Genomic DNA, 15,860 nt, shown 5'->3' with positions numbered 1-15,860 from the left:
TTAGAGTGAGTAGGTTGTAGTGATGCTCACTTCTGAATGGATTTCACAGTTTGTTTATTCTAGAAATTGCATTGAAGGTTCAGCAAGATATTATTCATAGAGATATATCTCTGACCATATATATGTCAAAGTTTTTCTTGGGTCAAAAAATGGTCTTCAGTGATGGCGTACGAACACAGACATCCACACGCACAATACAAGCCCAGAACTGACATTAAATCCAAAATAAATGCAAAAAAAGAAAAAAAACAGTTTGAATGTCCATAGTTTTTCCTTTTTGTCGCCTACTCGACAGATGTTTGTGAATTACAGATGTTCAAAATCTGTAATTGCAGTTATTCGCGGAATTATCACCTTTACGTGGGTTGTGCCTCGGCATGGCACAGTGCGGATGAATCCAATGTTTTGAAGAGAATGTGCGGCTCACAGTCACCTGTGCCGGTGTGGATACTGCCATTCGGGATCAAAGATTCTACTTTTTGGACGTATGGACAACATGCGGGATCCGGGTATAAGGATAGCATCTGAAGCCGCTCGCCTTCATCTGGATTCTGGAAGTTTAATTATATCGAGTGCTGTGAGAAAAGGCTATAAATCTCCACCTCCAACATCCTCACACGCAATACAGCCTACTAGCTGACTGAGAAACCTTCTTTACAGTGTTGTAGTACTCGAGACTCGGACTCGTCTCGGACTCGGTCTCGAGACCATATTTTAATGGTCTTGGTCTTGTCATGGACTCGTGTGCATTTGGACTCGGAATTGACTCGTACTCCAACATTTTTTTTTTAGGACTCGGAATTATTCCCGAGTCCACTCGAGTTCAATTAAAAATATTTTTCATGATTATTAATGTATGTTAATAAAATATTTCTTTAAATTAATTGACACGCCCAGTGATTGGTGATTTTCTAGTGCGCAACTGCGCATGACAAATTGCAATAAAATTACTTTTAACACCACCTACTATGTGGCCTTTTTACCCTAAACTGATCATATTTTTTCAACTTTAAGTAAATTCAGTAAAAAAAAAAAGGATTTCTCTAAGTAAATAAACGTAAATTAGGTAATCAACCCTCACTGGTTTCGGTCTCGACTCGGACTCGACCGTCTCTGGTCTCGGACTCGACTCGGACTCGACTCTCTATGGACTCGGTCTTGACTCGGACTCGACTCTCTCTGGTCTCGGTGTCGACTCGGACTCGAGTGAGGTGGTCTCGACGACAACACTGCTTCTTTACGTCACAGGTCTGTCACCCTTGTCTTGGGTTTCTCTTGGTTTGGTGACAGAGCTGTGACACTCCCGGTTTGTCATGGGTTTGTGTTTATTGGTCTGTTGTGAGCACATGGCTGTCATGTTATTCTTTGTTCATGTGCTCTCCTGTCTATTGTCTAACACCGCCCATCTTGTTATCTGATTATTGGTTCATTTGCCCCACCTGTCTGTTTCGTTAGCCTCCTTTGTTTGCCTCTCTATTTAATCGCCTTGTGTTTTTAGTACTGTGCTGGTTCGTTATTCATGTTACCCTGTTCTTGAGATTTTCTTGTATCTTGCCTAGTTTATGTGTAGTTTTCCCCCACGTGGGAGTTTTTGTTCTAGTTTTGTGTTGAATTGTTTTCTTAATAAATTATCCATTGCTTGCACATGAGTCCTCGCTCCTCTATCCAACCTTTCCGTGACACTTTATGTGTACTTTATGCTCGAATCTGCCGCGGAAATCCACCAGTACCACTGGAATTCAAAACATTATTACAACCTCACCGTTTTGAATCGAGCTAAGGTAAGCAGATAGTTTTGAAAACTGGCTGGTTATGTACTTGCTCAAAAAAAAAAAAAACATTTTGGATAATTTTTAACACAAAAACATTATGGAAAGCAGCTTTAACTTATCATATTTATTCTTGAAATAGAAAAATAATCACTGTCTTGACTAAAAGAAACATAAAACAGAGTGCTTGGAACTATTGAAAAATCTGTTAGTGTATATGTTGAAAAGTTAGTAAAATGAACAACATATTACAAATGACTTAGAAAAAGTGGCAGTTCTATTATTTTGCATTTACACTCATGTACAGATCACAGACCATTTGACCTACAGTATCAGATTGTTTTGTTCCATCCATTGTTATGGTCAACTGGATTCAATCACGCATTTAAATAAGGTTGTTCATCCAGAAACATAGTTATAATATGCAGGAAGAGAGCAATGAAGCACTCTTTAAAAAAAATCCTGTTAATCAATGAAGTTGTCTGTGCTGTGCAATTATTGACATTATTGACATTGGGCTCTATCTTGCACCCGGCACAAATGACTTTATAAACTAACGCATGTATCATTCCTATTTTGCACCCGCACAAAGCGGGCTTTTCCCTCCACAAACGCATGTCGGTAAACTAGGAAATGAACTTGCGCTCCCTGAGCGGGTCGGCGCAAAAAGGAGGCGTGTTTTGGAGCAAAAATTCTCTAATGCTATTTTGCACTTCCAGAAAATAATCGCGTTGCGTGTTGTTCATAATGCTATTTTAAGCGCGCATGCTTGGCCATAATGTAGCGGGTGCACAACACATACACTTTGATTCTCTCATCAACACAGATGCAGCAGTTTTTATTTTTGCAAATCATACATTATAACAAGGAAAAATATTAGGGACACATGAGGGAAATCATTGTGATTTTCATGAAGAAAAAAAAAATGTAGGCCTAAATCTAGCTTACACATATACCCAATTTTTTCAGGCTAATTGTAGTAATGACGGATCAAACCTGTTTGCCCAATAGTGGCAAAACACATATGTATATATTTGGGTGGGTTTCTCCCATCCCTAAACAACGTCACTTCTGTCTTTCACTGCCCTGACAAGTACGTCAGGAACCGAGGAGGCTGTGAACGTTCTTTGCGCTCGCCTGGTAAACCCGCCATCATAATAACAATCCGCCATGCAACATGCGCACCTGCTCTTAAAGGGTATGTTGGATGACGCTCTGATTGGTTTATTTCACGTTACGCCCAATCCACACCTATGAATAATGAAGCTATTTCAGACCAACCCCTTTTAAACTTGCGTTGTGCGCAAGAGCCATTTATCCCGCCGGTTAAATAGCAACAGCGCCCAAGAACCGTCCACAAAGTTACTTGCGCTTCGCACTTGATACTTGCATTTCAGATCGTTAAAATAGGACCCATTGTGTTCATATTATGTTGTTTCAGTGGTAACGCACATTCCTCAAACAAAGTAAAATTGAAATAAGAAAGAAAATGTCGAAATAATGCCTTAATTAAAACATGAAAATTCAAAAAGCTCTTTGTGAGGGTTAGGTTTAGGGATAGATTTTCTCAGTATAAACACAATATAAGTCAATTGTAAGTCCCAACCAGTGTGTGCATGTCGTAGTTTAGTGTTCTCCTGCTGCATTGGCTGTATGAGCTGGAGATTTGGGCAAACTTAAGGAATATAGATGATCTTCTGCACCAGTGATGACTCATTCACACACTCTCACACACACACATGCACACCCTGCAGATATAAAGAAGGAGAGATCGGGTGGAAGAGAGACGGAGAAAGAAATTACAGTGATGCAGTGAGAAATACAGTGCATGCTTGGTCACACACTCAGACACAACACACTCTTGTTAATGCATGCATACACACGTACAGTTACATTATAATAACTGGAGTCAATTTAGCCTTAGGATATCTCACATGAGAAAATTCTGGCTGACATTTACATGTGTGTTTATGCAATATGCATGTGACCTACAGTATATTTATCTATATGTGTAAGCATGCGTATGTTTGAAACTTTCTTTGACATTTAATTGTGTGGCTCTAAATCTAAATCCACCATCCTGCGTTCCATTGGATTTGTAATGCACGTGCGTGAGTGTGTACATGTGTAGGGGTCTCTATTTGCATGCATACTTGATACAAATATTTCAACTTGAACAACTCTTTCACATTTGATCATTTTTCGTTTGTAACTGAGCCACATCCTGACACTGTAAACTCGACAGGCGTCTGCTCTCCAGGGCCTGGCGGACTGACTGAATGTGAGCATGGAGAGAATGATTGATGTGTGATTTCAAACAAGATCAAGCGTTAGAGAAGGACGAAAGTTGGTTTGGACACAGTAGGTTGCCTGGAGTCGGCAGCGTTTAGTGTTGCTCCATGAGTTGTAAACTGTAATTGCTTTTGATAATGCATTGCTATTAATTAAAATGGTTAAATCTTAGTATTCAAGGCTTGGCAGGTAGGCTTTAGGTTCCACACTATTGTTATCTCAAAATATTTTGAAAGTTAGGCCTAATGGTCAAAATCATGAAGAATTTAGTCCGTTACGATTCCACTGCCTTAACAGTTCCTTCAGCGATTCTTTTAGTACTTTTCAGCAAGAAATATATAATAAAATAAATACAATTTGATTTTAAACTCTGACATTTTTGATAATAAATAGTCTATATTTAAAACAATTGTTGCAAAAGTTGAAGACTGCGTGTTTGATTTATTATCAAACCCTAGCTCGTAAGATTCATTTGTTGAGGTATCGCTTGGACTCCACTGAACTCACTGTGTGGGTTTGGTTCACTGAAAATAGCAAACTCATAAGGGTGATTCGTTTGGGAATCGTTTACTGGTTGTGCTGTATCGTTTTGATTCACTTAAAAAGGACATAATAATTAGTTCAAGAATCAGACTACTGTGTTTGGGCTGTGTTTTTGGCTCATAAGAGTTTTTAGACTTAAGAGTATTTCATTAGGGTGTTCCAATTGTATCTGTGGAAGAATTCACATTAATAGAGTTGAACGACAAACCATTTCAGCAATTAATAATCTTTTATTTTTAAATTTAACTGTTTTTTTTTGGTTCTTAGCATTATAGATTATCTGTAGATTGAATTTCAGATAATCTTTACTTCCAGTTTGATACAGCTTTTAGTTTAATTGTATTTGCACAAATGTTAAAAATATACTATAAGAACAAGAAAATACGATCCAAATACTGTGCAGGGAGAGGCAGCAAACCCAAAAGGGGCTATTTAAACCCTCCCCTTAAACAACAAGGGGAAAAAAGAAACTTTAAAATGAAAGAAAGAGCTAAACTGTAATAACAAATATATAAATGTATATGACTGAATCAAGTGTATTACAACATATCGAAACCCCCCAAAAATATACCTACCAAAAACAAACCCCTTTAGCACTCATAAATGCATAAACAACAACAATGGGAAATATACAGTTTAAGACACAATTACAAAGCAACAATGAAATTATCCTTTATACATCTTTTATAACATATTAAAGATGAACATTTTATTGCTAGATGTGATAAACCATTGCATAATTCAATACCCCTAAATCTTATTGAGTATAATTGATTTCTAAGTGAGAAATTCTGTAGATTGACGAGTTAAGTGACAGTGAACCTGTGAGTTTACTTTAAAATACATCTTAAATTGCTCTGGAATGTTACCTTGACTTGAATTTATCACTTAAATAAATGAAAACACATGTTTGAGAAATATTGATATCATAAATAGTAAGAACTAGAGGCGCATATGAAGTATATACATTTGATGGGGTTGCAATCCTAACAAAAAATTTCTGAAGAATACTTTTTTTTTTTTGAAGAGTTGTAGGAAAAGTGCTTGCCCAAACAATTTTACAAAATGAGAGATATGGATAAATGAAACTATAGTAAAGAGTAACTAGACATTCTTGATAAATCCTTAGGGTATATTTTTTTTACCACTAAAAATAATACAATTAGATGTATTAAGGTTTAAAGATAATTTATTTAAATTAAACTAATTAGCATAATCCTTTAAACTAATTTACATTCTTAATCAGTAAATTAAAATTTAATGAGATAAAACTAATGTTGTATCGTCAGCAAACATTGTTGGAGTAAGAATATTTGAAACATTTGACCAATCATTAATATAAATGAAAAATAGCAACAAAACGTCCTTGCGCAGTGCAAGCCATTGAATGGGTTTCATAGTGCAGCGCCACGCATGCCGCGTCCTGTTGGAAAAGCATGTGAAAAAGCTACAAAGCCAAACATACCATTAATTCTTATTCTATTCTTAGCCCAGTGAGTCAAAACAAGCGTGTTCCTTTGGCTGGACGTGATCGCTCAAATAACTCCCTCTGTCCCAGAGGGCTAGAATGGTCTCTAAGACTTACCGATGTGCACTGGTCACCACAGTGGAATTGCATTGTGGGAACAGAGCTCAGTTTCTTTCCATCTCTTTCATACAGTGTAAATCATCATCTTGTGATTAGCCAACAAAGCTGCCACATGATATTTTAGCACCTCTTAAACGTTTTAAGGCCAGCACACACTCCCTCAGTGACAGCTCTATGATTAATGAACAGCAGCTCTGACAGTGAGAAGAGCATAACCTGCTTGCATTATATAAAGAGACTCCAGGTCGCCTCTATAGACTTCTCGAATCACTCTGAAAGACTCAACTCATGGACTGATATCAGAGCTGATGTGATCAGAGAAGCTGTCTGCATCTCTCTGGAGACGCCCGCTCTCTAACACACAACCGAGAAGTTGATATGAATGTAATCTGTTCAGGAACGCCGCCACAAGCCGACTTCTGAGCCTGTTCAAATCATATTAGTCACTTGATTTTCTGTAACAAGCCTTCCTGTTTTTGTTTGTTTTATGTTTAAATTAGGGCTGTGCAAAGATGAATTGTGATTAATCGCATCCAAAATAAAAGTTTGTTTTTACATAATATATTGTGTATAATTATTTTATATATATAAATACACATACATGTATTTAAGAAAATATGTTATTCATATATAAAATATTTATATATAAAATAGATTATGTATTTATATATATATATATATATATATATATATATATATATATATGAAGAGTTCAGATGCAAAAGCCTCTAAATGCCATTTGAAATTTTCTTCTTTAATGATGATTTTTATCAAACTTGTATATTTAAGTTCAGTAATTTCACTTAAATAACAATTAATAGGTAATTATCATTGCCATTTAAGTGAAATCACTGAACTTAAATATACAAGCTTGATAAAAATTATCATTCTAGAAGAAAATTTCAAATGGCACTTAGAGGCTTTTGCATCTGAACTCTTCATATATACAGTATTTACGGGCAAATAATTCTTAAATATATACATGCATGCATATGTATTTATATACAAAATAACACAGCACACACATTATGTAAACACGAACTTTTATTTTGGATTATTTTGGATTAATCACAATTAATCTTTGCACAGCTCTAGTTTAAATGTTTCCCAACAAGTACATAAATAAGTTTACATTTAAAAAAAAAAAAATTTATTTAAAAGTTTTTAATTTTTTTTAATAAATTGCCTGTATAATTCATATAATGTTCTACCTATTATTCTTATATCAGATATTTTATTTATATTTATGTATTGTTGTTGTTGTTGTTGGCTGGTAATCTTACTACCCTGCAGAAAAGACCAAATTAGGTCAGTATGAATAATACCCAGTTTGGTTTATGCAGGTTTGCTGTACTTGTCTACCAGTTGGACCAACATAGTCATGCTGTTCATCAGCCCAATAGTGGTTAAAAAAAATGCAGTTGCAATTATGGTGCCTTCATTGTTGGAGTGCACAGAAAATTATTTAGATTCCTCAACTATTCATTGAACCGCATCGTGCAGTAAACGCTACCGGAAAACACTGTAAACTAATCTAAACTGGTTTGTTCATTTTAGTTTGTTTAGCATGTTTTAGCTGCTCTTCAGCCTGGTCAAGCTGCCACAAACCAGCAAAATAGACCAAGCCACCTGGGTGTTTTGTTCTGTTTAGTTTGTTGTTTTTTTTGTTGTTGATTTAGATTTTTAGTGAAAAGTGTTCGTTTTAAAATATAAACAGGTCATTTTTCTATGTATTTTGTTTTTGACTGAGTGTGAATTTTGCTCCAGCTGACAATTGAAAAGTGAGTTTTCTGTTTCTGACTGAGCGAGTTTTGTTTCAGAGAAGTGATGATATGTGTACATAGGCTAATACACACCCGTGCAGCTGTACAGGTTAAAAGTTAACTGCTCTCAGATGTATTTTGAATAAATCAAACAGAAAGACAATGGAGAGATTGGTCATCAAAATGAGCATATGCCCCCTCCTTCTGTTGGCGTGTTGCATAAACAGAGGCAGTTGTGCTGTGAAATACACTGTCATTCACAGCCACACTCAGATCCCCTTAACTGAATGAAACGCCTTTATAATGCATTCATAATGGCCTGGATCTGCTCGACATCATAATGGAATCAAATTACGTGATCAGATTCCCAATCTGTGTGAAAGGTCTGGAATGCCATTTGTTTGCATTTTTGCGGTTTTGCCGACATTTGCACTTGGACACTTTGTGTTTTATCGATCAAATAGTTAACCATTTGTAAGATATGTAAATGGGATATGTACACTTGTATAGGATATAGGATAGCAATTTGATCATTTAAAACGCCTGAAATGACTTTTACTGTCGGCAGAAGTTCAAAGTGTTTTTGTGACTTTATTTATGTGTGTGTGTGTGTGTGTGTGTGTGTGTGTGTGTGTGTGTGTGAGTCAGAGCTTGCCTAGCATTCAGTTTGAGTTTTAAACATGTTTGATCATTCTTAAAAGTTCTCGGAAGAGGATATTCCTTGCTTTTTTTTCTCCACTCGTTCTCCACCCTCGCCTCAGAGACGAATGGGTGCTTTCTCTACTTGACTGACTGCTGACTTACTAGTTCAGGCATCTGTAGAAAAGAGGCTGTGCAGTCAGTCAGTGTGTGTGGGCTCCTGTCTGTGGAAATCTGCTGACAAACAAACTCTCTTCTCTCTATCTTCCTTGTGCTGGTGATTTTTCCATTCATTCATTCCCTGCTCAGAACTAAGAGATACTTTCTTTCAGAATTTTTAATCTGTTCATGTGCTTCTTTCATCTAATAGCTCCCTGTCCTGTTCAGAATTATTGGCTCCCTTAGTAAATATGTGCACAGAAGATGCTGAAATGTGCAATAATTCACAAAAAATGAAATCTAACCTTTCTTTGAAGTAAATCAATTAAAAATGGGGGGAAATCTCAAATTTAAATAAAAAAATGTTGTTCCATCGAAAATACGTTGCCTTAATTTTTTTTTTTTGAATGAAAGATATGCAGCCTTCTTTGTTCATATTTATTAAAGCATGCCAATATAATATAATGAGCTAAATTAGAGCGACTGGTTCCACAATCTACTTTTAAAGGAGTAGTTCACTTAAAAAAAAAAAAAAAAAACTTTGCTGATAATTTACTCACCCCCATGTCATCCAAGATGTCCACGTCTTTCTTTATTCAGTCGAAAAGAACTTAAAGTTTTTGATGAAAACATTCCAGGATTTTCTCCATATAATCGACTTCAATGGGAACCAAACGGTTTAAGATCCAAAAGACAGTTTCAGTGCAGCTTTAAAGGGCTTTAAACAACACCAGACGATGAATAAGGGTCTTATCTAGGACCCTTCGAGTCATGACTCAAAAAAAATCTGTTCATTTTGATGAACGAGTTTGAACAGGAGAGTCACGAACGCTCATCACAGAACAGAGCAAGGCGAACATTTGTGCTTATAAAACTTAAACTTTTTTATTTTTTATTTTTTAAATGACCGATCTTTTCACTAGATAAGACCCTTATTCATCGTCTGGTGTCGTTTAAAGCCCGTTGAAGCTGCACTGAAACTCATTTAGACCTTGAACCGTTTGGTTCCCATTGAAGTCCATTATATGGAAAAAATCCTGGAATGTTTTCATCAAAAACCTTAATTTCTTTTCAACTAAAGAAAGAAAGACATGGACATCTTGGATGACATAGGGGTGAGTAAATTATTTATTTTTTAAAGTGAACTACTCCTTTAAGCTTACAATGCCTTTGTGAAACGCAGCCCGGGACAGTAAATGCTCCATTTGCCCATTTCCAGGATTTTATTTTTTCTGCAAATAAAGGACCGAGTAAGGGCTGTCTCAACAGAACCCATCCTCTCTAGACATTGCAGATTATCTTGTATGACACCTGTGATCTCATTGCGGTTCAACCTTAAATAGAGAGCACTGCGATTGCTATGCAATGTTGAGGAGCAGTAAGTCATCTGATGTAATTCCTCCACTGTCATCATGACTGTCTGTCCAATCAGCATCACACTGGTGCTGATAGCTGCTCTTTCAGACCGATGCTATATTTAGTTCTTGGTGGGCATGTTCAACTGCCAGGATACAGAAAGCATGCACACGACTGCCTTTCATCCTTCTGCAGTCTGTTCACTGTCATGACATTTTTTATTTCATAATTCATTTGAAAAAATGTTATTATCTTCTAAAACAATGTACTCTCTGTATTTGTTTGACTTCGCCATCGCTAAAAGACAGGAAGGGAAGTCAAAATGCGATTGTCTGGGTCTTCTGTCTGGAATTGAGGACTCATAAGTGCAGAACAGAGAAAGGTCAAATGTGTCTGTCGTCATTCATTCTTCTCTTCCTTTCTTCCCCTAACCTATTTCTTTTTCTCTGTCCTTTACGGCTTTCTTTCATTCGCTCTTTTCGGAGTGAAACCTTTCGAATGCTCGATTTCAAAGTCGGATCAAGTAAAGGTCTGGAGTGAGATGTCAGATCTGTGATGGGTCATCTGATGTGTTTACTTTGTTTGTTGTTTTCTTGTTTATGAATTCTCTGGAGCAGACAACGAATCCTCTGACATTCCTGTCGTATCTCAGATAAGGACCAGTGAGCATGTCAACAGTAACCAAGCCAAGAGCTCATGTCTTTATGTGTGTGTGCGGGTTTTTAACAAATGCAGAGAAGGCTTTGTAGTTTGCTTCTCCAAAAAATACTGTCTTAGAGTGTTTTTATGCAAAGATCTCTTCATTTAAAACTAGTTTTCAGAACATAGAAGTAAATGTTTTCCCTTCAATCAATTTAAGTGGGGTCCAATTTTGTTTTCAACAAAAAACAGTTGAAACATTCTTCATAATGTCTTCTTTTGGGTTCCACAGAAGAAAGAAAGTCAGACATGTTTGGAACAACATGAGGGTGAGAACCATGCCACTGAGAAGTTTGGGGTCAGTACGATTTTCTAATGTTTTTGCACGAAATATCTCAGTGTCACATGATCTTTTTATGAATAACTCTAATATGTTGATTGGTGCTTCTTATTATCAATAGGGTTGGGTATCATTTAAATTTTAGCAATTTGGATTCGGATTCTCACCGATTCCCACTTTCAAAGTCGACATTTAGATATCAAACATATTTATTCTGTCTTTTTGCAAAACATTTTGTTGCAGTGGAATACCATGAACAAATATCAGAATTGACCTATGGCTAAGCCACGCCCCCTCCACTCACTCGGACAAACAGTCAACATTCGGGGACAGGCGCTATGGCGGCTGTCACATACAGTAGTAGACATTTCACAGGAGGCAATTGTTGATTTTTGGAGACAGAAAGATTATATATCATCTCGAAGTCACCTAAAGGGCCTTAACTATGCATTGGAGTGTTATATTAATAATTTTATTGTTGAGAAGGTCTATAAAAAGCTTTAGTTTTACAGGTTAGAGCCAGACCGATATATCGGCAGACCGATATTATCGGCCGATATTAGGCATTTTCAAACTATCGGTATCGGCAGTTATAATAACTACACCGTTCCTGTTGGCAACACTCGTTGAGTTGGTCACGAGATATACATTGCATGAATAACAATTAGAAGAACATCCCCATCAGTTCTCTTAACTCAAATAAGCATGACAAAACTATCATGTCCAGTTTAAATAAATAAATAAATAAAATATCGGCCGATATATCGAAATATCGGATTTTAAAACCCAAAAATATTTGTATCGGTATCGGCCTTACAAAATCCTTTATCGGTCGGGCTCTAGTACAGGTCAAAGTGTAAACGTGATAATCCACATATCGTTGCCACCACCGGTGCTACAGTGTTTACATGAATCATTTAGCACAACATTGTTAACATTTGTTATCTCGGTTATTTACAGATACGTTAATGAAGCTAAGTGACATGATGTACACCACAGCTAGAAGCTAACGTTAAGGTTGTCTAATGTTAGGCTAACTTTAGCCTTAACGTTACGTTAGATTTTAAAGATAACGTTCAAATACGTTGTTGACTTAACTTAGAACAGATGTAGACATCCTTGTTTGATGTATCCACGTTTAGTTGGTGTTGTCGTCTACCACATAATTTAATTGCTTAACTCAATCCTGAGTAGACACTTATCTCGGTTGAGATGTGGCTTGGGAAAGGGTAAAAAAATTCCGTCGCCCAGCCTCTCGGGAACCTAGTGTCGGAGTTGATGTACCCCATGCACACTGTTTGACCATTTTAAACTTAAAATGACAAGAAAAAAACTAATGAAAACTGATTAACTGTAATACATTTCAATGGACGTGGAAGCAGAGAATGTCCGAGTGTATTGCGTTAGCTGCGCATTGTGATTCAGCGTTTGGGGGGAGTGGCCCATCGTGTTTGGGGGCGTGGCTTAGCGTAGGTCAATACTTACACAAGGAGCTTTTGTCTGTGGTTTTAACAAAAATACCACAGCCAAAACAACTAGACTAACTAATATAAATTTCAAACATCATTAAAGACAAGTAAATACATGGTAATGAAATAAAATGAGAACAAATAAACAAATAACCAATATCACAAATAAATACAAAGGTATATAAAGCGAAATCCAATGTAATCAAATGTAAAATAACACTGCATAGTTTTCCTTTTATGCATAAAATATAGATTAATCCTTATTAAAGTTACTAAAGTCCTTTTTTGGGGGGATTTATTTATTATTACCGTCCACAGATTGATGATAAGATTCCTTTAAGTAGAAATGACCAAATATTAGCAGTGGAGAAGGAGGACGTATGTGTGTGAAGTGAAGGAGAGGATGTTTTTGTACAGCGCCTGCAGTCCAATCTGTGTGCAGAGCAGAAAATAAAGCAATTTGTTATCCACCGAGTCTCTGCAGGGGTGCCTCCTCAGCACTTTTCTTACTCACTGTGTGCGTGAGAGAGAGAGAGAGAGAGAGAGAGAGAGAGAGAGAGAGAGAGAGAGAGAGGGAGAGAGAGAGAGAGAGAGAGAGAGAGAGAGAGAGAGAGAGAGAGAGAGAGAGAGAGACTGTTTGTAGTTTCAGTTGTGATGTGCTGTGTGTATGTTCCACTACATTACCTTAATTGGCTGGGTCTGTCTTTGTGTTCAACTCAAAGCAAAGCTCAAGCACCTTTGACTCACTAACATGCTCAAAACTCAGCCTACATTCTCTTCCTCTGTATAATCCCAGAGGTAAAGTTGGTTATGTTTGATAGAGAGAGAAAATTGAGTGTCAAATTATCCTGTAGACATCACTCATTTTTGCTGTTCAATGTTCTTGTTTGGGTAGCAGTTCTTTCTGAAGGTACAGTACCTGCTAATTCTGCAAATAAGAATGTAAATTAGCCTGTCAAAAGTTTGGAAACATTAAAATTTTTTAAAATGTTTAATGCTCACCAAGGCTGCATTTATTAAATCAAAATAGTGTAAAAATTGTAATATTATTATCATTTAATATATATATTTTTTTTGTATTTAAAAAAAATTCAAAAATATAATTTATTCCTGTAAAGCAAAGTATTTTATTCCTGTAAAACAAAGCAGTATTTTCAGCATCATTAGAGTCTTCAGTGTCACATGATCATTCAGAAATAATTCTAATATTAATATTAATATAAATATTCTCTGCTCAAGAAACATTTGTTATTATTATCATCCAAGTTTTTGCAACTTAATGAAATGTATTTACGCGTATTTTTTTAAGTAAAGCTAATAATAATCCCACTGTTATGATATATGAGGTAGCCTAATTTTAAAAGTATGATTTCTTGAATTTGAAAAGTCATGTGAATTAATAATGAATCAATAATGAGCATTAATAATAGTAAATTAATGCTCATTTTTATAACGAATATACATTTTTCTAGTTATGCCAAGCTCTAACATTTTATTGTGTGAAAATTGAGAGTAAAAAAAAAAATGTTTGTAATCATTTTCCTTAATTGTCAGTTATCTAGTAAATCACAAACAACAGGAAAAGTCATGGGGCGTTTTAATATTGTTGTGGACAAACATTGGGGGGCTTTATAGAGTTAACTACTGCTATACACTAGACAAAATCTAACTTTACCCTAAAAAGTAAAGGCTTTGCGTTTCAGAGAGAAAAACTATTTGCCTTATTTATAAATTGATTTTCTAAATGAGGACGTCTCCAATCGTCCCCATAGGGAGGTTTTGTCTGATTGAGCTCACTTTTGGGGGCAATTTCATTTGTGTGATCTTATTAATGGTCTTTGTGAATACATCTATATTTTATGGGGAGTGTGTTGTCTTATTTTCATTGCTATGGTACATATATGCCCCACTGTAATGAGTCAGACTGTGTCTAGTGTTGACTGAAGCAGCCCTCGAGCATTGAGATCTCACACACACTGATGTTATGTAATTAATTCGGCCTTTTCCAATGATCTGTGATCAGTAGCATCTGAGAGGAGGATTAGTGTGTGTCTGGACAGCAGCCGGCAGACATGCTGAACAGACTCATGGTTATGAGGGCATGTGTGATCACACTTGTGTTTGCACGAAAAACTAGATTTGTGTTGTTTATATTACACTGAGTTTGTAAATGAGTGGGGTTGAGTATGCTACACTACACATTGACAAATTAAACAGTTTTGATTTTAATTAAAGTAGTACTTTTTCTTCTTCTGTCTTTTTGCTCTCTTCATAACTTTAATAAATATCGAATACACAGTGATGTGTGTGTAAAGAATGTTGTGGGAATTTAACCACTGACCTTCATATTACCGTGTGTGAGGTGGTAACAGTGACCTGTCCTTTAGCTGTGAGTCAGTTTGCTTCATTCTGAATGGACAGATCAAGCAAAGCCGATGCAGTGCCGAATGCTGATTCTCATCAGTTAGTATACAACAATATGAAGATGTTTAACGGCTAAAATCTAATAACAAGACAGAGAATTACATTTTATTGATTACTGAGGGGGAACAAATCCATGCAACATCATATTAGCAATTTCCATAGTAGCACTCACACTAACGCTCATGTCCTGTCTTTCCATAGTAACAGTCATGTCCTTTGTTATATTATCTGAAATGTAAATTCATATTTTATAATCATGTAGGTGAGGGAGGCAGTCTTCTTATAGTTTATCTAAACTACGGAGCTTTTCATACTTGAGATTGTTTAACCAAGCAGACTGATCTCATGAAGTAGCGTGTGTATGACACGCCAATTCGTATTTCCATTTTTGGCGTGCTATCAAGACGCATAATCGCCTTTCAGCGTGTTTATGAACGCCGTTGACTTAACGATATATAAATATATGACTTACCTCAACCCCGTTCCTAAACCTAACCATCACTGGGGTTAATGGCATTTATGACTGTTCCCTTACCATCCTAGGAAAGAAAAAGATACGACTTACCTCAACCCCATCCCTAAACTTAACCGTCACTGGGGTTAATGGCATTTATGACTGGGGATGTGACTGCGTGTTCGGACACGCGAAATGACGCGGACGTTAATGGCGTAGACATATACGCATACACGTGGATACACGCGGATAGCTCAAAATGCGTAGAGATAACACGCCACCTGGCGCGAAAGTGGCGTATATGTTTACGCAAAAGTCATGATGTCATGTTGAACCAAGGCTCATTGTTAACCATGGGCTATTTTGTTGTATTTAACTCCGTTCATACTTTATCCATGCTTAGTCCACAATCCTGGGTAGTCATG

General features: G+C 36.4%; 1 protein-coding gene across 29 annotated transcripts in view; it reads left to right on the top strand.

Moving 5' to 3' along the window:
- Positions 1-15,860, top strand: part of rimbp2b (RIMS binding protein 2b) — a 175,281-nt gene that overhangs the window by 61,298 nt on the left and 98,123 nt on the right. Inside the window, exon 4 of one of the 29 annotated variants that reach the window (XM_089119520.1) lies at positions 11,041-11,106. The exons of 27 other annotated variants lie outside the window; for them this stretch is intronic. In XM_089119520.1, coding sequence (XP_088975646.1) covers positions 11,041-11,106 — 66 coding nt within the window. Of the gene's footprint in view, positions 1-11,040; positions 11,107-15,860 lie in introns of those variants that run through there. One more of the 29 variants, XM_039681526.2, reaches the window with a different exon arrangement.

The sequence above is a fragment of the Pimephales promelas genome, chromosome 14, assembly GCF_988280905.1.
Source record: "Pimephales promelas chromosome 14, fPimPro1.hap1.1, whole genome shotgun sequence".
In the NCBI taxonomy this organism is placed as follows: domain Eukaryota; kingdom Metazoa; phylum Chordata; class Actinopteri; order Cypriniformes; family Leuciscidae; genus Pimephales; species Pimephales promelas.
The sequence above is the reverse complement of the archived record's forward strand: the minus strand, read 5'-3'. Positions and strand labels throughout refer to the sequence as shown.